Genomic DNA, 25,507 nt, shown 5'->3' on the forward strand with positions numbered 1-25,507 from the left:
TTAATATAACTTTATCAACATTATTGATAATTCTCATGACTACTTGGGATATGGTGTTGTAGGAACTTTGGGAGAGATTATCAGAGCAGATAAAATTTCTTTAAGATTTATTTCATTGCTCCAAATTTGCTCCAGGGTTGATGGGATAAAAATTACTTAGGAAAATGGAGCAGTTACATCTAGGATCCAGCCCAAGCTCTCCACTGGGCAGGGGTGGGGAGGGAAATGGAAGGTGGAGAAGCTCAGTCTCAATCATTACAAAAGGCTGCTCTGGTGTTTCTCAGGCACCTTTTTTTAAAATATAAATTTATTTATTTTAATTGGAGGTTAATTACTTTACAATATTGTATTGGTCTTGCCATACATCAGCATGAATCCTCCACAGGTATACACATGTTCCCCATCCTGAACCCCCTTCCTTCCTCCCTCCCCGTACAGATGTATAGAACAGTCTCAGGCACCTTTTTTTGAGAACCACTACCTTGTATGATGGGGGCTTCCCTGGTGGCTCAGTGGTAAAGACCCCATCTACCAATGCAGGAGACGTGAGTTCAATCCCTAAGTCAGAAAGATCCCCTGGAGAAGGAAATGGAAACCCACTCCAGTATTATTGCCTGAGAAATCCCATGGACAGAGGAACCTGGCAGGCTACTGTCCATAGGGTTGCAAAGAGTCAGACACGATTTAATGATTAAGCATGCATGCACACCTTGTATGATACCATCTTAAAAAGTTTTCTCCATAAGAACCTTGCTACTTAAAGTGTGACCTATGGACCAGCAACATGACATCACCTGCAAACTTGTTAGAAATTCAGAATCTCAGGCCCCACTTCCACCCTACTGAACCATAACCTACATTTTGACAAGATCCTCAGGCAATGCATATGAGCATTAAATTTTGAGAAATGCTGTATACAGAACTATGGGATTGGAGCCAGACATGTTACCCAATGTGCACAGAATTATGCTAGAAGTGTTTAAAAGGTGTATAATACACAGTAGCTTAAAATGTATAAAAATGTAAATTATGGTTTGAATTAATGGGCAGAATTTAGCCACCATGATTGTTATAAATGAGGTACAAAGTTTTCTAGGTAGTCAGCAATGAAAGACTTATGATAAATGACTTGGGATTTAGCAATGATTAATTCCCTGAAGACAAATGAGGTCTGAAGCATAACTGACTTTGCTACAGTACCATATCTAAGGGGTGCACTAATCTACCCGAGTCTGGGGTGTGGTCAGATGCACAGGGCCTTCCCTGGTGGCTCAGTGGTGAAAAATTGCCTGCCAATGCAGGAGATGTGGGTTTGATTCCTAGGTCAAGAAGACCCCCTGGAGAAGGAAATGGTAACCCACTCTAGTATTCTTGCCTGGGAAATCCCATGGACAGAGTTGCCTGGTGGGGTCCATGGGGTCACAAAGAGTCAGACATGACTCAGTGACTGAACAACGGCAAATGCAAGGTGGCAATGAAGCACCACGGAACCCGATGCCATGGTTTTCGGTTAGAAAGTGTTAAATGGAGAGAATGAAGGAAAATTTCAGGTCGGAAAAAAGGAATTATATTACTGTTTCCAAAGTAATTATATTACTATCAAATGTTAAGTTTTAAAGTCATTATCTCTATAAGCAAGGGAATACCTGCACAAGAGCCAAATACTGTCAGGCAGGAAGGGAGAAATTATATTAAAGATTTACCAGGATTTATCTCTGGGGTGTTACATTTCCTTCTTTTTTATTTTCAACAAATTGATTTTAATATGTTATTTTTTGAAGCACTCTATTCCCACTCTCCATGTTTTAAGTTTCTCTCTGATCCATCAATGTAGATGCCTAATGGTCACCCCTGGGCTGGGCTACTGAATATTACAAGATTAAGGCTGCCAAAGAGAGAGAGAGAGAGAGAGTGAGAGTGAGAGACAGAGAGAGATGAAGGCTACAACCAGCTGCCACCGGCCAAATTCAACACAGAGAAATGTTCTGCCTACCATTACTATGATCTACTCGTTTGTTGTTTAATTTGAATATTTTTAAGGTAGACGTGAAACAGTCAATTTTTAAAACTTAAGTGTCTCTCTTTTCATATAGTTACACTTATGTCCCTGATCTCTTTGGGCATTTGTGTTTGCAACTTTTGCAACTGTCAAAGATTGTGGAAATCAGAAATTCTCAACTCTAATTTCTTTCAATGACTTTATTTACAGAACTGTAGATTACAGGTTGTTTTTTTGGGCATTATTCCTAGGAGAATTTTAAATACTGGGTTTAAATTGCTGTTCTGTACAGAATAAAAATCAGAAGGTTTGAAAATATTTACATTCCAATAGCCTTAGGAACACAGGGAAAAGAAGTCTTGATGGTTAGTAGGTCAAAGGTCCTATTGAAGTTCAATCAATGTATGTTCCCTTAAAAAATTATCATAGCTACCCTTTAATATTGACTGAGAAGGAAGGAGCAGCTGGCTCTGTACATGTTTACTGCAGAGTTACTCTGTTCACTCCTAGAAGTGAAACTGGTAAGTGAAGCTTTTATTAACCTGAACATTGATTTTATAGTATATTTGAAATATTTGTCATGTAGATTATATTTGGTTCACTTATATCATAAATGTGCTTGTTATACAAGTATAAATGTCTTCCTTTAAACTCTAAATGCATGCACAAGCTATACATTAATTAATTCACTACTCTGTTGACTCAGTGAGATTTCTGGGAGACCATCTAGATTGACTCTCTACTATTGTTTTAATGGAACATCCAAGCATCTAGTAGAAATAGATGTTTTTGATACATCTGACCAAATACAAGTAGCCGCATCACTCCCCAGGATTTAGGAAAATTTAGAAGGAATACTATCTAGGTAAGCCTCCTTCAGAAAAGAAAATTTGAAAAAAGAAAACAAGCGGGGTGAGAGGGTAATCCAAGTCATGCAAGCAACTGTTGTTGTCGTTACCTAGATCAAGATGTGTTTCCTAAATATCCTTCATCCTGCAAAAAAGAGCCGTTTCCATTATCTCTTTTTTATCACCCAGGGTTGGTGCAGATGGTGCCTGATGCTGTAACCCTAGCAAAAATCCATCGCCGTTTTGGACCGATAGGACCCCTGAAAGAAAATACAATCAAAAAATGGTTCAGTCAACACAACCCTTTAAAGGTGGATTATGAAAAGGTTTGTCCTTCTGTAGCTAATTTTAAATAATGTACTTAAATAAGGATATACACTGGCTCATTAGATATTCTGATTTATGAAAAAATAAATTGAGTTCTCTTGAGTTCTTGAGTTCTCTTGAGTTCTAATTCACTCAGTCATCAGCCCAGTAATAACACAGTTTAAATGGTATATTGTTGTCGTTGTTCAATCATTAAGTCATGTCTGACCCTTTTTGACCCTATGGACTGCCATATGCTAGACTTCCCTGTCCTTCACTGTCTCCTGGAATTTGCTCAAATTTGTGTCCATTGAATTGGTGATGCTATCTAACCATCTCATCCTCTGCCACACCCTCCTCCTGCCTTCAATCTTTCCCAGCACCAGGGTCTTTTCCAATTAGGCAGCCCTTCGCATTAGGTGGCCAATGATTTGGACCTTCAGCTTCAGCATCAGTCCTACCAATGAATATTCAGGGTTGATTTCCTTTAGGATTGACTAGTTTGATCTTCTTGCAGTCCAAGGGACTGGTATATTAACTTGGTAAAAATTTCTGTGTTTGGTTTTTCCTCTGGGTGGAAATTCTAGGCTATCAGTAGAGACTTAGCTGCCCCACTTACAGCAATCTCACATGAGATGATGCTTCCTGAAACTACCTTCTCTAAGTTACCTCTGCCTATTTGTCCACAATCTATAATTTCTATAAATCCCCCTCCTTCCTTTGCAATGTATTTTCTTCTGCCAAGTTCTCTTTTCTCATGCCTTATTCTTTTAATGTTTTCAGAATGTGTAGTAGAGTTTTCATTTTTTATATCTCAGAATTTACAAAATGTAATATTCCATTTGACCACAAACATTTTTCCCACTTTACCCTGGCATCTAGCCTGCAGTATACAGTGTTCAGATTCTGCCCTCAACCAGGGCTCCTAGATGAAAGAATGAGTTGACTAGAGCCAGGCCTTGCCCTACTTGCCAAAGCATGGTCCCCTAGAGAGGTAGGGACGCCTTTATTCTGATTCACACAAAGATACAATATGGGCCAGCATCACATTTTCTCAGAACCATCTTGAGCCCTAAACATCCCTCCTTCTAGGAAACTCCTCAGTCCTAGGCAAACTGGGAGGTTTGGTCAACCTAGTTGGCCTGGGACAGGAAAGAGAGACCCAAGATTTAATCCACTCCAGATTTCTATGAGATTGAGTGAGTCAGTGAAAATCACTCAATCGTGTCCAACTCTTTGCAACCCCATGGACTATACAGTCCATGGAATTCTCCAGGCCAGAATACTGGAGTGGGTAGCCTTTCCCTTCTCCAGGGAATCTTCCCAACCCAGGGATCGAACCGAGATCTCCTGCATTGCAGGTGGATTCTTTACCAGCTGAGTCATGGAATACAGCAAAATACAGGTTTGAAAGTTCAAATAACAAAGAATTAGATGAAATTATCTTGAATCTACTTTTTATCCATTCCCAAAATTAAAACTTGAGTTAGGCACAAACCCTGGGGTTGTATTGTTTGAGGTGTTTCCACGTACATTTAACGTTCACAAGTACCATGTGAGAGACATATTTTATTATCTTTATAAGTAAAGAAAATCAAGACAGACAAATTAAGGCACTTGGGATACCTAGAACTGACCTGGCATGTAGTCCAACCACATAGACTTCCCTTTCCAAGGGTCAGCCACACTAGCTGAGGAGGTCCATAGGTGTGACTCAGCCTGTCACTCATGGTTGCACCATGGTTACACTCATCATCACATCATCCATCAAAATGATGTCTACCCAGGAGACAATTTTTTTGTAGAAAAAGGAATTTTTGCAAGAAGCCTGTGTTCATTAAAGAAATGTAAGCCACAGCTGACTTAATGGAACCTTCTTCCACCCACACAGGTATATACTGTACCAAACCCTTTGGGGCATTAACTGGATGATATATTTGTAAGGGATCAGACATCTCAATATAGTTTATTTTGTGTAAAAAGTTCAAATATTCAAAAATTGATATTTTACATTTCTATAGGACTAGGCAATATTGAGCCATGTTGTTCCTACTTCTTTTACCTTGAAAAGAGTAATCCACTCTTGTGCCACTGTAACATTAAAAAATCACATTATGAATAAACTATGAAAATTAGCTTTAATTGAATGAAAGATATTTTCTCCCATTTCAACAAAAACATTCATTGAGCCAAAGAACAGACTGCTTCACCTTCTTCTGTAGCATATCAAGAACCAACCATTTAATCTTCTCAACTGAGATGTAGAATTGGTTCCAGATGATATAATTCTGTTTTTTATCATACTGTTACCATCACCTCTGTGTTTCCTCATTTGTGTTTATATTCCTTTTGTGTTACTGTTTTTCAACTGATTAGGTCTTAAGGAACTTCTTCTATTCGTGTGCTGGCTGGTGTGTGGTAACGTTCATCCTAGGAGTCTGCGACCGACACAATGACAATATCATGCTGACAAAGTCGGGCCACATGTTTCATATTGACTTCGGAAAATTCCTGGGTCATGCACAAACATTTGGAGGGATAAAAAGGTCAGTGTTCAAATCATGTTTATTGTAGTAATTAAGCCATCTTCTGAAGTGATCTATAACATGTAACAACATAGCAACCCAGCAGATGAGTTGCTCCGCATCTCTCAAATCCCCTAAGATAACATAAACATGATTATATAGCTAATAATATTGAAGGGAAGAGTTTTCTCAATAGATCATTAATGGAACAAATTGTGTGTGTGTGTGTGTGTGTGTGTGTGCGCTCAGTTGCTCAGTCATGTCCAACTCTTTGTGACCCCAAGGACTGTAGCCCTCCGGGCTCCTCTGTCCATGGAATTTTCCAGGCAAGAATACTGGAGCAGGTTGCCATTTCCTACTCTAGATCTTCCTGACCCAGGGATCAAAGCCTTACCTCCTGTGTCCCCTGCATTGGCAGGCAGATTCTTTACTACCAAGCCACCTGGAAAGCCCTAATAGAACAAATTAGGTTTCCTCAAATTGTTCATGAATTAAATTGGCCTGCTCGCACAGGATCCTATTCCTGTTTTGGTCTGAATTGTTTGAAACATGGTATTTTCATTTTCTTATAAGCTTTGAATGGACAGTGAGAACAGAGTTCATGGTCTCCATACAGCTGGTATCTTGCCCATAGTATTCACCACCCTGGTCTACATGGGCACACTTAAAATGCACACACTTCCTGACTAAATTAAACTTGAATCGTTCCAAAAATATTTAATAAGAAACTACCATTCAAGACTCTGAGGATACAACAGTGGACAAAGCAAATACAAACCCTGGCCTCTTTCTAGTAGGGATAACAGACATCAAAGAAGATGACATGAGGAAATGAGGGGTTTCATTTCTTACTGAGAAACAAAAACTGAGAATTGGGATAGAAAGTAACTGTGCGAGGAATGCTATTTGTGTTGGCCAAAAAGTTTGCTCAGGTTTTTCCATAACATTGTAAGAAACCTGAGTGAACTTTTTGGCCAATCCTATATTTTAGAGAGGCTTCCTGGAAGAAATGAGAGACAGCTGTATAGTGAGTGATCCCCTTGTGGAGATCCATAAGAAGAGTATACCTGGAAGAGAGAACACCAAAATAACAGCCATGACCACATACTAAGCATGGTACATTCTAATGACAAGAAGAACTTGGGCCTGGAGATGGGATAAAGAGAGGTGAGCTGTAGGGAAGAAAGATGAAGAATTTGGTGGAGGCCAGATCAAGTAAGGCATTGAAGACATGGTGTAGAGTGTGGCTTTTACTTAATGTTCTGGGGCAACCATTGATGGATCTCAGTGGAATTCAAAGCTCTCTCCTGCTGTCCTGTGAAATAATGGAAGTAGTTAGCAGACTATTACAATAGTTAAGGCAAGACCTTAATGGTAATGAGATTCTGAACATATTTTGGAATCTGAGCCACAAGACCTACTAATTGACTGGGCATTGTCAATCATTAACAGGAGGGGAAAACAGGCCTAGTGGGTAGAAGAAGTAAGGAAAGCATTCAAGGGTGACTCTTAGATTTTTGTTCTTTGCAAATAATTATATCATTTACTGAAATGGAAAAGACTGGTGAATAAACAGTTTTTTGTTTTATTTTAGTTGAGCTGGAGGCAAGGGAATCAGAAGTCTAAGACTAAAAGTCCCTTACTTTATAAAGATAACTTCATATTAAAGTAGAAATGATATCAGACCATTCCAAAGACCCATCAGTCACTTTTATCTAAAAACAGCTCCTTAGCAGAGGACATAAAAATGTCTCCTACAATAATACAAGATGAATTTTCACCAGATGGTCATAATCTGGTATTAAAATGCCAAAATAAACTACATAATAAGGTTCAATTCTTACAAACTGATAGCTCCTATTTTCTGAAGGCCTACAAATGGAGTTGTTTCACTTTTTATTACTTTCAAAACATTGCCTTCTATAATTAATAAGCTCAGGAAAATTCACCACATACTCATTCATTCCTTAAACATCTTTTGGTATGGACTATGTGTGAAGGATAAACCTTGGGGATACGAAGACGAATAATATATAGTTACCATCTCAGTGGTGCTTACTCTGTCTTTAGAATATTGGGAAGTGAAGTGAAGTGAAAGTTGCTCAGTTGTGTCCTACTCTTTGCAACTCCATGTCCATGGAATTCTCTAGGCCAGAATACTGGAGTGGGGAGCCTTTTCCTTCTCCAGGGGATCTTCCCAACCCAGGGATCAACCCAGGTCTCCTGCATTGCAGGCAGATTCTTTACCAGCTGAGCCACAACCACTTCCGTGGTGCTTACTCTGTCTTTAGAATACTGGGAAGACTGACACATAAATAATTATCAAAAGTGTGATGAGGGAAAAGATAAATATATAGAAAATTTGAACATCACAGAAGAGGGATACCTGGTTTATGAAAGACAAATGTTTGTTAACAGCTATGAGCATATTACATAATTTATTCATGTAACACTTTCCCTAAGATCCACTCTTTCCTAGAAATTTAAATATTACATTAAAATTGTGACATCTTTATTGTGCGGTATTGTCCACTGGGGGGCTTCCCAGGTGGCACTAGTGGTAAAGAATCTGCCTGTCAGTGGAGGAGACATAAGAGACGTAGGTTCAATCCCTGTGTCAGGAAGATCCCCCAGAGGAGGGCATGGCAACCCACTCCAGTATTCTTGCCTAGAGAATCCCATGGACAGAGGAGCCTGTTAGGCTGCAGTTCATAGGGTTGCAAAGAGATGCGCACAACTGAAGCAACTTGGCACACGTGCACACTGTCCACTGAGAATTCAGGTTAACCCTTATTCATTTCCTTGACAAGCATCTGTGTTGACCACGGGGTGGTTAAAATATGCATAAAGATATTCCACTTATACAGAAAAAAATACTCATTTAGGGAAACATAAAAAGCAAAGAACAAGTTACTAAACAATAGGGTAAGTGCCATGTTAGAGGTATGTACCAGGGTCTACAAAAGAGGTGGAGCCCAGTTTGTTGGTTTATTGATGCTTCAGCAGGTTCTGCTGCTTCTGAAGTGTGACAGGTTTTTTTTTTTTTTTCTAATGCAACCACTAAGGAGGTCATGAAAATGTGCCCAGCAGAGAATCTTACTTACAGTAGGTTCTTAATACCATTTGCTGAATTGTTGTTTAGCCATTAAGTCATGTCTGACTCTTTTGTGACCACAAGGACTATAGGGTCCCACCAAGCTCTTCTGTCCATGAGATTCTCCAGGCAAGAATACTGGAGTGGGTTTGCCATTTCCTTCTCCAGTGGATCTTCCTGACCCAGGGACTGAATTCTCATCTCCTGCGTTGGCAGATGGACTTTTTACAGCTGAGCCACCAGGGAAGTCCTTGCTGAATTAGTCAGACAATAAACTATTCACAGATCAGCCCTCAGCCATTCAATAATTATTATCTGGATTAAAGAAAATGATGTTGGCACTGTCTTTCTTTGAGATTATTGGGCACCAGCTGAGGTGGCCAACAGAAGCATTGTGACCCATGTAGATTACTGTTTGCAGGATTTTATCTCCACCAGTGACTATGTAAGGCTCATTGGCAATGTCTCCTTAGATTTCTTTCTTGATACTGATGCTTCTGCCCTTTTACTCTTTTTTTTTTTTTTTTTGGCTGTCCTGGGTCTTCGTTGCTGCACACAGGCTTTCTCTAGTTGCAGTGAGTAGGGGCTACTATTCATTGCAGTGCATGGGTTTCTCATTGCAGGATCAATAGTTGTGGTGCAGGGGCTTAGTGGCTCTGAGGCACATGGAATCTCCCACAAGCAGAGATTGAACTCATGTCCTCTGCACTGGCAGGTGTATTCTTAACCACAAGTTGATTTTTAACTTGACAACCAGGGAAGTATTAATATATGCCTTGAGTTTCTTTAATGATTAAACTGAACTATGCCTACTCACTATAACTCTGTATAGATTAACATTTTGAATTATAGCTGCTGCTGCTGCTGCTGCTTAGCCACTAAGTCATGTCTGACTCTTTAGCGACCCCATAGTAGCCCACAATGGAAATTTTCCAGGCAAAAATTGTCCATAGGATTTTCCAGGCAAGAAGTGGAGTTAGTTGCCATTTCCTTCTCCATGGGATATTCCAGACCCAGGAATAGAACCCACATCTCCTACTTGGCAAGAAGATTCTTTACAACTGAGCCATCTGGGAAGCCCTGAATCATAGGCAGCATCCAATAATTTCCTTCCACATCTCTTTTAGTTGTTTCTGGAGTTCATTTGAATGTTGTTTCATTAAGCAGCCAACTTCTTCAATCCTAAGTCCGTTGGTTGTTCTTGGTTGCTAGGTGAACAAAGGTCTCTTATAAAAAAGGTCTCTGAATCCCCCTGAGATAAATGTGTTCATTATTACATTATAACTGATCTCTAGAGCAAAACTTAACTACACCTTGTTTCTTCTATACACATACTAGACATATTAATAAACATCCTCTAATGTACTATGTTGATCACAATAAACTATGGAAAATTCTGAAAGAGATGGGAATACCAGACCACCTGACCTGCCTCTTGAGAAACCTATATGCAGGTCAGGAAGCAACAGTTAGAACTGGACATGGAACAACAGACTGGTTCCAAATAGGAAAAGGAGTACATCAAGGCTGTATACTGTCACCCTGCTTATTTAACTTATATACAGAGTATATCATGAGAAACGCTGGGCTGGAAGAAGCACAAGCTGGAAACAAAATTGCCAGGAGAAATATCAATAACCCCAGATATGCAGATGACACCACCCTTATGGCAGAAAGTGAAGAGGAACTAAAAAGCCTCTTGATGAAAGAGGAGAGTGAAAAAGTTGGCTTAAAACTCAGCATTCAGAAAATGAAGATCATGGCATCCAGTCCCATCATTTCATGGGAAATAGATGGGGAAATAGTAGAAACAGTGTCAGACTTGATTTTTTGGGGGCTCCAAAGTCACTGCAGATGGTGACTGCAGCCATGAAATTAAAAGACGCTTACTCCTTGGAAGGAAAGTTATGACCAACCTAGATAGCATATTCAAAAGCAGAGACGTTATTTTGCCAACAAAGGTCCATCTAGTCAAGGCTATGATTTTCCCAGCGGTTATGTATGGATGTGAGAGTTGGACTGTGAAGAAAGCTGAGCACCAAAGAATTGATGCTTTTGAACTGTGGTGTTGGAGAAGACTCTTGAGAGTCCTTTGGACTGCAAGGAGATACAATCAGTCCATTCTACAGGAGATCAGTCTTAGGGGTTCATTGGAAGGACTGATGCTAAAGCTGAAACTCCAGTACTTTGGCCACCTCATGTGAAGAGTTGACTCGTTGGAAAAGACTCTGATGCTGGGAAGAATTGGGGGCAGGAGGAGAAGGGGACGACAGAGGATGAGATGGCTGGATGGCATCACTAACTCGATGGACATGAGTTTGAGTGAACTTCGGGAGTTGGTGATGGACAGGGAGGCCTGGCGTGCTGCGATTCATGGGGTTGCAAAGAGTCGGACACGACTGAATGAACTGAACTGAATGTACAAAGCCAGGTTTGTAAATCATGCTCAATGAATATCCTAATTTCTTGTAGCCTAGCAAGGCCATATAAATGTCCCAGTAATAACCAGCAATAAGCCAGGATCATACTCCTTTACATAAAATGCTATACCCAGAAGGAAAAAAAAGAGCATATGTATCCCAGAATGCATATTTCTCCTATTTGTCTACTCCTTAAAAACATGGAGAAGGAAAGTATTCGTGTGACTTTTTATGGTTTTTAAAGTGTCACTAACCCATACATTAATTTATTTTACTTCATAAGACAATTGCTTAACCTCACATAAAAGAGTACAGTTTCCAGTTGTGAATGGGAATGGAGCTGACAAAAAGAAACCACATAAAATCCTTCTCTATGTTGCAGATTTAACCCTTAGCCAAGGATAGAGAACTTAATAATGGAAATTAACAGTCCAACAAAGCAGACGCAAATAAATTTAAGCTGGGGAGAGATTTTCCCTTGGTTTCCTTAAAAGGAAACCATAATGAAGTGACATTCTGCATAAAAATACAATCTTGAAAGATAAAGGACTTTTTTGTTGTTGTGTTCTACCATGCCCTGAAGCATGCAGGACCTTAGTTCTCCAACCAGGAATTGAACCTGTGCCTCTGCATTGGGGGCAGAGTCTCAATCACTGGACCATCAAAGAAGTTTCAAGAAATAAAGGAATTTATTGCTATGCCATTGCCCTTTAATACTCATGCTTATATCATCATTCCAGAGCATCTCACACTAACCATCTGTGTGATTCTGTTTAAGAAATGTTTATAAACATCAGGCCCTTCTGATTCTTGAATTATGTGAGGCAGCCCAGCAACACTCCTTAGGAGTCTTCACTCAGGTGTCCCTGAACCACTGCTCTGAATTTAGTTTTCCATAAATCTGGGAAAATTATCTTCAATAGACCAAATCTGAGGTTCCTATAGATTTTCTAACTATGAAGAAAGAAAAAAACTTACAGCTCAGTTATGAATTTGAAGAATTTCACATCCTGTACATAAAAAGCAGTTCTTTAGTGTTGGTTTTAATTATGAGATTAGATAAAGAGGATTTACACCAGCAGATTAAACCACATGACAGTTTAGCCCCAGCATTACTCAATGATTTGGGGAGAAAAAAAATGGCTAAATCCCCACAATGAAAACAACGAGACTTCACCAACTTTCTGAAACCAATTGGTTTTTCTTTTGAAATACTGCTTAATTATTTTGTTCATTTCTTTATTTTCTCTCACAAAGATTCAAATTAAAATGGTTAACAAATTACACATCCACAATTTTTCAAAGTTGCTGTGTAATGATTGTTTCTATATAGTAATATTTTCATTGCATAAAAATATTCTTGTAATAAACTCTAAATTTCCACTCAATGATTTCTTGATGGTGACTCTCTTATAGAAGAGGGGAAATTAAGGAAGGCCTTTATTGGCGACATTTATTGTTCTCCTAATCCCCTGTTTCACGCTTTTATTTTTTTCAGATTATTATTTCCAGTCCGAATGATCTTTCACTTTGGTAATGGTAGACTTGCATGAAGTCTTTCTTGCAACCTTATGCATGTATGCTAAGTCACTTCAGTTCAGTTCAGTCGCTCAGTCTGTCCAACTCTGCGACCCCACGAATTGCAGCACGCCAGGCCTCCCTGTCCATCACCAGCTCCCGAAGTTCACTCAGATTCATGTCCATCGAGTCACTGATGCCATCCAGCCATCTCATCCTCTGTCATCCCCTTCTCCCCCTGCCCCCAATCCCTTCCGGCATCAGAGTCTTTTCCAGTGAGTCAACTCTTCACATGAGGTGGCCAAAGTATTGGAGTTTCAGCTTTAGCATCAGTACTTCCAATGAACCCCCAAGACTGATCTCCTGTAGAATGGACTGAATGGATCTCCTTGCAGTCCAAGGGACTCTCAAGAGTCTCTAACACCACAGTTCAAAAGCATCAATTCTTCAGTGCTCAGCCTTCTTCACAGTCAAACTCTCACATCCATACATAACTGCTGGGAAAACCATAGCCTTGACTAGATGGACCTTTGTTGGCAAAGTAATGACTCTGCTTTTCAATATGCTATTTAGGTTGGTCATAACTTCCCTTCCAAAGAGTAAGCATCTTTTAATTTCATGGCTGCAGTCACCATCTGCAGTGATTTTGGAGCCCAGAAAAATCAAGTCTGACACTGTTCCCACTGTTTCTCCATCTATTTCCCATGAAGTGATGGGACCAGATGCCATGATCTTCATTTTCTGAATGCTGAGATTTAAGCCAACGTTTTCACTCTCCTCTTTCACTTTCATCAAGAGGCTTTGTAGTTCCTCTCACTTTCTGCCATAAGAGTGGTGTCATCTGCATATCTGAGGTTATTGATATTTCTCCTGGCAATCTTGATTCCAGCTTGTGTTTCTTCCAGCCCAGCATTTCTCATGATATACTCTGCATATAAGTTAAATAAGCAGGGTGACAGTATACAGCCTTGATGTACTCCTTTTCCTATTTGGAACCAGTCTGTTGTTCCATGTCCAGTTCTAACTGTTGCTTCCTGACCTGCATACAGGTTTCTCAAGAGGCAGGTCAGGTGGTCTGGTATCCCCATCTCTTTCAGAATTTTCCACAGTTTATTGTGACCCACACAGTCAAAGGCTTTGGCATAGTCAATAAAGCAGAAATAGATATTTTTCTGGAACTCTCTTGCTTTTTCCATGATCCAGCGAATGTTGGCCATTTGATCTCTGGTTCCTCTGCCTTTTCTAAAACCAACTTGAACATCTAGAAGTTCACGGTTCACATATTGCTGAAGCCTGGCTTGGAGAATTTTGAGCATTACTTTACTAGCATGTGAGAATGTCAAGAGAATGCACTGAGTATAGCAAACACCCTCTTCCAACAACACAAGAGAATAGTCTACACATGGACATCACCAGATGGTCAACACTGAAATCAGACTGATTATATTCTTTGCAGCCAAAGATGGAGAAGCTCTATACAGTCAGCAAAAACAAGACCAGGAGCTGACTGTGGCTCAGATCATGAACACCTTATGACCAAATTCAGACTGAAATTGAAGAAAGTAGGGAAAACCACTAGACCATTCAGGTATGACCTAAATCAAATCCCTTATGATTATACAGTGGAAGTGAGAAATAGATTTAAGGGACTAGATCTGATAGACAGAGTGCCTGATGAACTATGGACTGAGGTTCATGACATTGTATAGGAGACAGGGATCAAGACCATCCCCATGGAAAAGAAATGCAAAAAAGCAAAATGGCTGTTTGGGGAGGCCTTACAAATAGCTGTGAAAAGAAGAGAAGTGAAAAGCCAAGGAGAAAAGGAAAGATATAAGCATCTGAATGCAGAGTTCCAAAGAATAGCAAGGAGAGATAAGAAAGCCTTCCTCAGAGATCAATGCAAAGAAATAGAGGAAAACAACAGAATGGGAAAGACTAGAGATCTCTTCAAGAAAATTAGAGATACCAAGGGAATATTTCATGCAAAGATGGGCTCGATAAAGGACAGAAATGGTATGGACCTAACAGAAGCAGCAGATACTAAGAAGAGGTAGCAAGAATACACAGAAGAACTGTACAAAAAAGATCTTCATGACCCAGATAATTACTATGGAGTGATCACTCACCTAGAGCCAGGCCTCATGGAATGTGAAGTCAAGTGGGTCTTAGAAAGCATCACTACAAACAAAGCTAGTGGAGGTGATGGAATTGCAGTTGAGCTATTTCAAATCCTGAAAGGTGATGCTGTGAAAGTGATGCACTCAATATGCCAGTAAATTTGGAAAACTCAGCAGTGGCCACAGGACTGGAAAAGGTCAGTTTTCGTTCTAATCCCAAAGAAAGACAATTCCAAAGAATGCTCAAACTACTGTACAATTGAACTCATCTCACACTCTAGTAAAGTAATGCTCAAAGTCACTTCAGTTATGTCCAAATCTTTGAGACCTTGTAGAGGTAACCCACCAGGCTCTGCTGTCACTGGGGTTCTCCAGGCAAGAATACTGGAGTGTGTTGCCTGCCTTCAGGGGTTCTTCCTGACCCAGGGATTGAACCCATGTCTCTTAAGTCTCCTGCATTGGCAGATAGATTCTTTACCAGTAGTACCATCTGAGAAAACCTCTTGCAGCCTTATTTCTAGATAATTTTAAGAGGCCATATGAGCAGTAGTTAGTCTCATACCCTGAAGATAGGTTTTGCTTTTAAAAAACATTTTTTTAAAAACCTTTATCATTTACTAATGATCTGATCTTAAACACATGGCTTCTCTGTGCGTCAGTTTCAGTTCAGTTCAGTTCAGTCACTCACTTGTGTCCGACTCTTTGCGACCCCATGAATCGCAGCCCGCCAGGCCTCCCTGTCCATCAGTAACTCCCGGAGTTCACTCAGATTCATGTCCATCGAGTCAGTGATGCCATCCAGCCATCTCATCCTGTGTCGTCCCCTTCTCCTCCTACCCCCAATCGCTCCCAGCATCAGAGTCTTTTCCAATGAGTCAACTCTTCACATGAGGTGGCCAAAGTACTGGAGTTTCAGCTTTAGCATCATTCCTTTCAGCTATAAAATAGATTCATATTGAAGATTAAATTAATTGATATATGTAAAGTGCTTAGAAAGTGAAGAAAGTGAAGTCGCTCAGTCGTGTCCGACTCTTTGCGACCCCATGGACTGTAGCCTACCAGGCTTTTCAGTCCATGAGATTTTCGTTCCTCAAACTGAGTGAGGCCTCTATAAATGTTTGATGGAATTAATAATAATGCAAATATTCCAAATGAAGTGACAAGAAATTAGTGTTAGTGTTAGTCAGTCAGTCATACCCAACTCTTTGTGACTCCATGGACAACAGCCCACCAGGCTCCTCTGTCCATGAGATTTTCCAGGCAAGGATACTGGAGTGTATTGCCATTTCCTTCTCCAGGGGTCTTCCCAATCCAGTGATCGAACCCGGGTCTCCTGCACTGCAGGCAGATTCTTTACCGACTGAGCTACAAGGGAAGCCCCGACAAGAAATTATGTTGCATCATTAGGTAATTGTTTCTTTTGTTTAAACTTACCTAAATATCATGAAAGTGTGTTAGTTACTCAGTCATGTCTGACTCCTCGTGACCCCATGGACTGCAGCCCGCCGGGCTCCTCTGTCCATGGAATTCTCCAGGCAAGAATACTGAAGTGGGTTGCCATTTCCTTCTCCAGGGCATCTTCCCCATCCAGGGATCAAACCTGGGTCTCCCACATTACAGGCAGACTCTACCAACTGAGCCATCAAGAAGCTAAATATCTTATTTGGTACTCTTTATAGGATGTGTTTGAAAATCGTACATTGAACTGTTCTGTTAGTTCTCTGACTTTGAAGCTTGTTGCCTGAAAGAGTAGATTACACTATTTGTCAGGTTTATTCAGCTTATGATGTTTTTCACCAAGTCACTCTTGACTTCTGATGTCATTTAAGACATGAGCCAAGGTTTGTGAGAACTGGCTCATACTGGCTTGAAAGAGCCTACTATGTGTTATTTCTTCTCAATACCACATTTCAATGACATTCCACTGGTAGCCTGAAATCAGCCATGGTGGGAGAATATATATCATGGAAATTTGGCAAATGTCACAAATCAGAGCCTTTTTTTTTTTTCTTAGAAAAAGTGAGTGAGCAGGTTATTAAATATTTACCACCATCCTCTAGGACCTAAAACATCTATTAAAACAGATGTCTTTTTACAACATGATTTAGACCCAATTTTCAAGTTTTATCCCAGCAGATCAACAATCACTTTATATAATTGATCTCAGAATTTTCTCTCAATATTAGTCATAGAAATTATCTGTACCTATAGTCATTTTGACATTATCTTCAATATTTAATTACTACTAAATTTTAAAATGTTTAATGTCTCAGTTCTAGTTTGAGTATTATATTATTTATATTTTAAATATCCTCAATTTAACTATTTTTAGAGGAAAAAACTCCCTGAACAGATTAAAAGATTAATTTTTGTCTTACTCTGATCTTTCTGGTTTAGTACAATATTCACAGTAATCCACATGCTATATGGATATTAATGATCTCCTGCATGCTTTAATTACTATCTTAGTATTCTTTGAAATTAGGTGAGTTTCACTGGTCTGTTATTCACAAAATTGTTTATTAAGAAAGACTCTGATTTCTTTAACTCAAAGCTGGTTTCAATTTCACCTGAACTTTTGAGAAGAAAAACACACTTTCCAATACCTCTCCAACTCTAAGTGCCATGAGAACACTTTTGTATCTTAAGCACCTAGCTAATGCCTGACATTTAGCAGAGTCTGTTTTGGTTGACTGAAGGATCACTGCAAAAATGCCATACATTTTACTTTCCTTGACCTGAGCAACTACACTTTTTCTGAAGATAAAATTGTGATGAACTTGCCATATTCTCTTATTCCAACTGGAAATTTACCAAGAGATTTTACCTGATGGTCACTTTCCATGTGGGAGTCTGGAGGATGAGATTCAAAATTTGATACACACTGTTGCTGCTGCTGCTAAGTCGCTTCAGTCATGTCCGACTCTGTGCGACCCCATAGACTGTAGCCCAGCAGGCTCCTCCGTCCCTGGGACTCTCCAGGCAAGAACACTAGAGTGGGTTGCCATTTCCTTCTCCAATGCATGAAAGTGAAAAGTGAAAGCAAAGTCGCTCAGTCGTGTCCCATCTCTTAGCGACCCCATGGACTGCAGCCTACCAGGCTCCTCCATCCATGGGATTTTCCAGGCAAGAGTACTGATACACACTACCTCATACCCATTTAGGATGGTTACTATCAAAAAACAGAAAATAAGTTCTTGATAAGGATGTGGAGAAATGTCAGTGAGAATGTAAAACAGTGCAACTACTGTGGAAAACCTTCTGGCTGTTCCTCATAAAATTAAAAATGGAATTACCATATGATCCAGCAATTCCACTTCTGGGAATATACCCAAAAGAACTGAAAGCAGAGCAGCAAAGAGATATTTGTACAACCATGTTTATAACAGCATTACTCACAATAATTGAAATGTGGAAGCAATCCCAATGTCCATCAACAGATGAATAGATAAGCAGAATATGGAGTTCTTTAAAGAGAAAATTCTGACACATGCAACAGTATGGACAAGTCCTGAGGACATTATGCTGAGCAAAATAAGCCACTCTCAAAATCACAGGTGAGCCAGGCAAAAACCAACACAATTCTGTAAAGCAATTATCATTCAATTAAAAAATAAATAAATTTAAAATTAAAAAAAAAACACAAGTGAGTGTATGATTCTACTTTCATGATGTACTTAGAGTAGTTCAGGTCATACATTCATAGATACAGAAAGTAAGTCAGTGGTGGCCAGGAGCCCCACAGCCAGGAGCAGTGGACAGGATAAATAAGGAGTTTAAAGAATATAGAGTTGCACTTTTAAGAGATGAAAAGAATTGTGGAGGTGAATGGTGTTGATGGTCACACAACAGTATAAATATTCTTAATACCACTGAACTGTACACTTAACAATGGATAAGATTGCATATTTTATGTTGTATGTATTTTACCAAAGTGAAATAACTGGAAAAAAAATTGGTAAACTGTAAGTTTGACAAAAGCCTTATCTAGCCAAAAAATCAATCCAAGATAAACTCCACCTAGCATTTGAATAGACATTTGGATTTTTCAAAGCTCTCTCACTATTTCAATAAATTAAGTTTGTTTTGTCACTCTCATCGCCTTACAGCTGATTCTCCCTCTTTCACTTCACTTTATCATTCCACTATGTTTCACCATTGGCTTTCATTTGAGTAAATTCCTTTTATTTACCTCCCTCCCATGATAAGTTATAAAACATTCTTATGAAAAAATGCTCAATATTGCTCTTTATTACAGAAATTCAAGTCAAAACTACAAGGTATCACCTCATACCAATCAGAATGGCCATCATCCTAAAATCTACAATTGTATTGATGAAACTATTTGCATGGCAGGAATAGAGATGCAGACATAGACAACAGACTTGTGGGCACAAGGGAAAGAGACGGTGGGATGAATTGAGAGAGAAGCATTGAAACATATACTTTACCATGTGTAAAATAGCTAGCTAGTGGGAAGGTGCTGTATAACACAGGGAACACAACCCAGTGCTCTGCAACAACCTAGAGGGGTGGGATGGAGTGGGAGGTGGGAGAGAGATTTAAGAGGAAGGGGACATATGTATACCTATGGCTGATTCACGTTGTTGTTATGACAAACCAACACAACATTGTAAAGCAATTATACTAAAATTAAAAATAAATTAAACAGAGAGAACAAGATGGTGGAGGAGTAGGTGGACATGGAGTACATCTCTCTCCAGGGATACATCAGGAATACATCTTCAGACACAGAAGTGCATGCAGAACAACAGCTGAGAGCAGACACGAGTACCTGACAAGTGGAAAAGAATATGTAGACCCACGCAAAACTCAAGATCAACCCCTGAGCCTTTGGAGTGGAAGCACTGACTCCAAGACCCTAGACTACAAGAGAACTAACCATAAGGGGGCATCAAATAGTGAGAACTCACACAAAGAAAACCACTGGAATGCAAGACCTGGCATCACCCAACCATGAGTAGCACCCCGTGCAGGATGCCTCATCTAAACAGCAAAAAAAAAAACAAAAATACAAACCAAATCATCAGCAGACAGGAGTACCACCTCACTCAGCCTTGCCCGTCAGAGGAAAAACAAACAAACAAACAATAAAAAACTCAGCACAAATCTCACCCTATATGAAGTTTACACAAACCACTGGACTAACCTTAAGAGGGCAAAAAGCAAAAGGAAGAAGGAATTCAGCCTTGAAGCCTGGGAAAAGGAGACCTCAAACACAGTAAGTTTAAAAAAAAAAAAGAAAAGGCAGAGAAATACTGCACAAATGAAGGCACAAACTAGAAACCCAGAAGTCAAATAAATGAAGAGGAAATAGGCAAACTACCTGAAAAAGAATTCACAATAATGATAGTAAAGATGATCAAAAACCTTGAAAACAAAATGGAGAAAATGCAAGAATCAATTAAGAAAGATCTAGAAGAATTAAAGAATAAACATGCAGGGACAAACAACACAATTACTGAAATTAAAAATACTCCAAAAGGAATCAATAGCAGAATATCTGAAGCAGAAGAACAAATCAGTGAGCTGGAAGATAAAAATGTGGAAATAACTTCTGAAGACCAGAATAAAGTAAAAAGAATGAAAAGAACCGAGGATAGTCCCAGAGACCTCTGGGACAATATCAAACGCACCAACATTTGAATTATAGGGGTCTCAAGAAGAAAAGAAAAAGAAAGAGTATGAGAAAAAATTTTAAGAGATTTTAGTTGAAAATTTCCCCAACATGGAAAAGGAAATAGTCAATCAAGTTCAAGAGGCACAAAGAGTCCCATACAGGATAAACCCAAGAAGAAACACACTAATCAAACTAACAAAGACTAACACAAAGAAAGAATATTAAAAGCAGCAAGGGAGAAGCAACAAGTAACATACAAGGGAAACCCCATATGTTTAACAGCTGATCTTTCAGCAGAAATTCTTCAGGCCGGAAGGGAATGACAGGATATATTTAAAGTACTGAATGGGAAAAATCTACAACCAAGATTACTGTACCTGGCAAGGATCTCATTCAGAATTGATGGAGAAATAAAAAGCTTTTCAGACAAGCAAAAGTTAAGAGAATTCAGTACCATCAAACCAGCTTTACAACAAATGCTAAACGGACTTACATAGTAAAGAAATACAAGAGAAGATAAAAGATCTACAAAATCATCCCCAAATAATTAGAAAATGGCAATAGGAACATATATATATCAATAATTACTTTAAAGGTAAATGGATTAAATGCTAAAACCAAAATACAGAGACTGGCTGAATGGATACAAAAACAAGACCCACATATATGCTGTCTACAAGAAACCCACTTCAGACCTAAAGACATATATAGACTGACAGTGAGAGGATGGAAAAATGTATTCCATGCAAATGGGAAGCAAAAGAAAGCTGGAGTAGCAATCCTCATATCAGACAAGATAGACTTTAAAATAAAGATTATAAGAGATAAGGAAGAACACTACGTAATGATCAAGGAATCAATCCAAGAGGAAGACATAGCAATTGTAAATACCTATGCACCCAACATAGGAGCGCTTCAATACATAAGACAAACATGAACAAACATAAAAGGAGAAATTGACTGTAACACAATAATAGTAGGAGACTTTAACACCCCACTCACACCAATGGACAGATCATCAAAACTGAAAATTAATAAGGAAACACGTCTTAAATGACACATTAGATGAGATGGATCTCGTTGATATCTTTAGGACATTCCATCCAGATGCAGAAGAATACACTTCTTCTCAAGTGCACATGGAACATTCTCCAGGGTAGACCACATCTTGAGTCACAAATCAAACCTCAGTAAATTTAACAAAATTGAAATCGTATCAGGCATCTTCTTCAACCACAATGCTATCAGAATAGATATCAATTACAAGAAAAAAACTGTAAGAAACACAAACACATGGAGATTGAAGAACACATTTCTAAATAGCAGATTACTGAAGAAAACAAAAGGAAATAAAAAAAAATTTCTAGAAACAAATGACAATGAAAACACGACAACTCAAAACCTACGGGATGCAGCGAAAGCAGTCTTAAGAGGTGAGTCTACAGAAATACAAGAAACAATAAACAAGAAAAACATCAAATAGACCACCTAACTTTACACCTAGAAAAACTGGAAAAAGGAGAACAAACAAACCAAAAAAAAACCCCAAAATTAGCAGAATGAAAGAAATCAAAAAAAGATCTGAGAAGAAATAAGTGAAAAAGAAATGAAAGAAACAATAGTAAATGTTAATAAAACTAAAAGCTGCTTCTTTGACAAGATAAACAAAATTGACAAGCCTTTAGCCAAACTCATCAAGATAAAAAGAGAGAAGAATCAAATCAACAAAATTAGAATTGAAAAAGGAGAGTTTACAACAGACAATGCAGAAATACAAAGGCTTATAAGAGACTATTATGAACAACTATATGGCAATAAAATGGATAACCTGAAAGAAATGGACAGTTTCCTAGAAAAGTTCAGTCTTCCAAGACTGAACCAGGAAGAAACAGGAATTATGAACAACCCAATTACAAGTACTGAAATTTGAAGCTGTGATCAAAAATCTCCCGAAAAACAAGAGCCTAGGACCAGACAGCTTCACAGAAGAATTCTATCAAATATTTAGAGAAGAGCTAATGCCTATCTTTCTAAAACTCTTTCCAAAAATTGCAGAGGAAGGAACACTTCCAAACTAATTCTACAAGGCCACCATCACCCTGATACCAAAAGCAGACAAAGACAACACACAAAAAAGAAAACTACAAGCCAATATCACTGATGAACATAGATGCAAAAATCCTCAACACAATTCTAGCAAACAATTCAGTAACACATCAAAAAGTTCTTACACCATGAGCAAGCTGTGTTTATTCCAGGAATGCAAGGATTCTTCAATATATGCAAGTCAATCAATGTGATATACCATATTAACATGTTGAAAGATAAAAACCATATGATCATTTCAACAGATGCAGGAAAAAAACCTTTGACCAAATTCAGCACCCATTTATGATTAAAACTCTTCAAAAAATGGGCATAGAAGGAACTTACCTCACATAGTAAAGGCCATATATCATAAGCCTACAGCAAACATTATTCTCAATGGTGAAAAACTGAAAACATTCCCCTTAAGATCAGGAACAAAACAAGAGTGTCCACTTTCACCACTATTATTCAACATAGTTCTGGAAGTCCTAGCTGTAGCTATCAGAGAAGAAAAAGAAATAAAAGGAATCCAGATCACAAAAGAAGTAAAGCTCTCACTGTTTGCAGATAACATGATACTTTACATAGAAAACCCTAAAGATAGTACCAGAAAATTACTAGAGCTAACCAGTGAATTTGGCAAATTTGCAGGGTACAAAATCAGTACACAGAAATCACTTGCATTTCTATATACTAACAATGAAAAATCAGAAAGAGCAATTAAGGAATCAACCCCATTCACCACTGCAACAAAAAGAATTCAATATCTAGGAATAAACTTACCATGGCATCACTGACTCGATGCACATGAGTTAGGGTGAACTCTGGGAGTTGGTGATGGACAGGGAGGCTTGGCATGCTGCAATTCATGAGGTCGCAAAGAGTCGGACACGACTGAGCGACTGAACTGAACTGAAACTTACCTGAAGAGACAAAAGAATGGTACACAGAAAATCATAAGACACTGATAAAAAGAAAAATCAAAGACATAAACAGATGGAGAGATATTCCATGTTCCTAGGTAGGAAGAATCAATCCTGTGAAAGTGACTATACCACTAAACATAATCTACAGATTCAATACAATCCCTATCAAATTACCAATGGCATTTTACACAGAACTAGAACAAAATTTTACAATTCATATGGAGACACAAAAGACCCCGAATAGACAAAGCAATCTTGAGAAAGAAGAATGGAGCTGGAGGAATCAACCTTCCTGACTTCAGATTACACTACAAAGCAATGGTCATCAGGAAAGTATGGCACTGGCACAAAAACAGAAATATAGACAAATGGAACAACATAGAAAGCCCAGAAATAAACCCACGCATCTATGGGTACCTTATTTTTGACAAAGGAGGCAAAAATATACAATGGGGCAAAGACAGCATCTTCAATAAACGGTGTTGGGAAAACTGAACAGCTACATGCAAAAGAATGAAATTAGAGCACTTACTAACACCATACACAAAGATAAACTCAAAATTGATTAAGACTGAAATGTAAGACCAGAAACTATAAAACAGAGGAAAACATAGGCAGAACACTCAATGACATAAATCAAAGCAAGATCCTCTATGACCCACATCCTAGAGTAATGGAAAGAAAAACAACAAGCTTTTGCACAGCAAAGGAAACTATAAGCAGGATGGAAAGAAACCCCTCAGAATGGGAGAAAATAATAGCAAGTGAAACAACTGACAAACGATTAATTTCCAAAATATACAAGCAGCTCATACAACTCAATGCCAGAAAAACAAAAAACCCAATCAAAAAGTGGGAAAAAGACGTAAACAGACATTTCACCAAAGAAGACATACAGATGGCTAACAAACACATGAAGAGATGCTCAACATTGCTTATTATTAGAGAAATGCAAATCAAAGCCAAAATGAGGTATCATCTTACACTGGTCAGAATGGCCATCATCAAAATGTCTACAAACAATAAATGCTGGAGAGGGTGTGGAGAAAAAGGAACACTCTTGCACTATTGGTGAGAATGTAAATTGATACAGCCACTATGGAAGACAGTATGGAGATTCCTTAAAAAGCTAGGAATAAAACCACCATATGACTCAGCAATCCCATTCCTAGGCATATACCCTGAGGAAACCAAAATTGAAAAAGATACATGGATCCCATTGTTCATTGCATCACTATTTACAATAGCTAGAACATGGAAGCAACTTAGATGTCCATCGACAGATGAATGGATAAAGAAGTAGTGGTACATATACACAATTGAATATCACTCAGCCATAAAAAGGAACGCATTTGAGTCAGTTCTGATGAGGTGGAAGAACCTAGAACTTATTATACAGAGTGAAGTGAGTCAGAAAGAGAAAGATAAATATTGTATTCTAATGCACATATACAGAATCTAGAAAAATGGTACTGAAGAATTTATTTACAGGGCAGCTGTGGAGAAACAGACAGAGAATAGACTTATGGACATGGGGAGAGGGGAGGAGAGGGTGAGATGTATGGAAAGAGTAACATGGAAACTTACATTACCATGTGTAAAATAGATAGCCAACAGGAATTTGCTATATGTCTCAGGAAATTCAAACAGAAGTTCTGTATCAACCTAGAGGGGAGAGATGGGGAGGGAGATGGGAGAATGTTTCAAAAGAGAGGGGATATATGTATACCTGTGGCTGATTCGTGTTGAGGTTTGACAGAAAACAACAAAATTCTGTAAAGCAATTATCCTTCAATAAAAAATAAATTAAAAAGAAAAAATAAATTAAAAGAATAAAAGAGAAAATAACTTAAGCAAAAAAAAAAAAAAAAAAAAAAGCCAAAACCAAACCAACCAACTATGAGTTTTTTTCAAAGAGAAACTTGTGGATTGTCAGATGAAAAAAGTGAAGAGTGCTTGAGAAAGGAAGAAAAGTTTGTGACAGAGAGGGAATAAAAGGAACAAAATGAAAGAGGGAAGGAG

General features: G+C 38.6%; 1 protein-coding gene across 3 annotated transcripts in view; it reads left to right on the forward strand.

Annotated features, from left to right (window-relative positions):
* Positions 1-25,507, forward strand: part of PIK3C2G (phosphatidylinositol-4-phosphate 3-kinase catalytic subunit type 2 gamma) — a 466,126-nt gene that overhangs the window by 289,324 nt on the left and 151,295 nt on the right. For all 3 annotated transcript variants that reach the window (XM_040235274.1, XM_040235275.1, XM_040235276.1), the window contains 2 exons: positions 3,037-3,173; positions 5,530-5,699. In XM_040235274.1, coding sequence (XP_040091208.1) covers positions 3,037-3,173; positions 5,530-5,699 — 307 coding nt within the window. The remainder of the gene's footprint in view (positions 1-3,036; positions 3,174-5,529; positions 5,700-25,507) is intronic.

This window comes from Oryx dammah, unplaced genomic scaffold, assembly GCF_014754425.2.
Source record: "Oryx dammah isolate SB20612 unplaced genomic scaffold, SCBI_Odam_1.1 HiC_scaffold_29, whole genome shotgun sequence".
In the NCBI taxonomy this organism is placed as follows: domain Eukaryota; kingdom Metazoa; phylum Chordata; class Mammalia; order Artiodactyla; family Bovidae; genus Oryx; species Oryx dammah.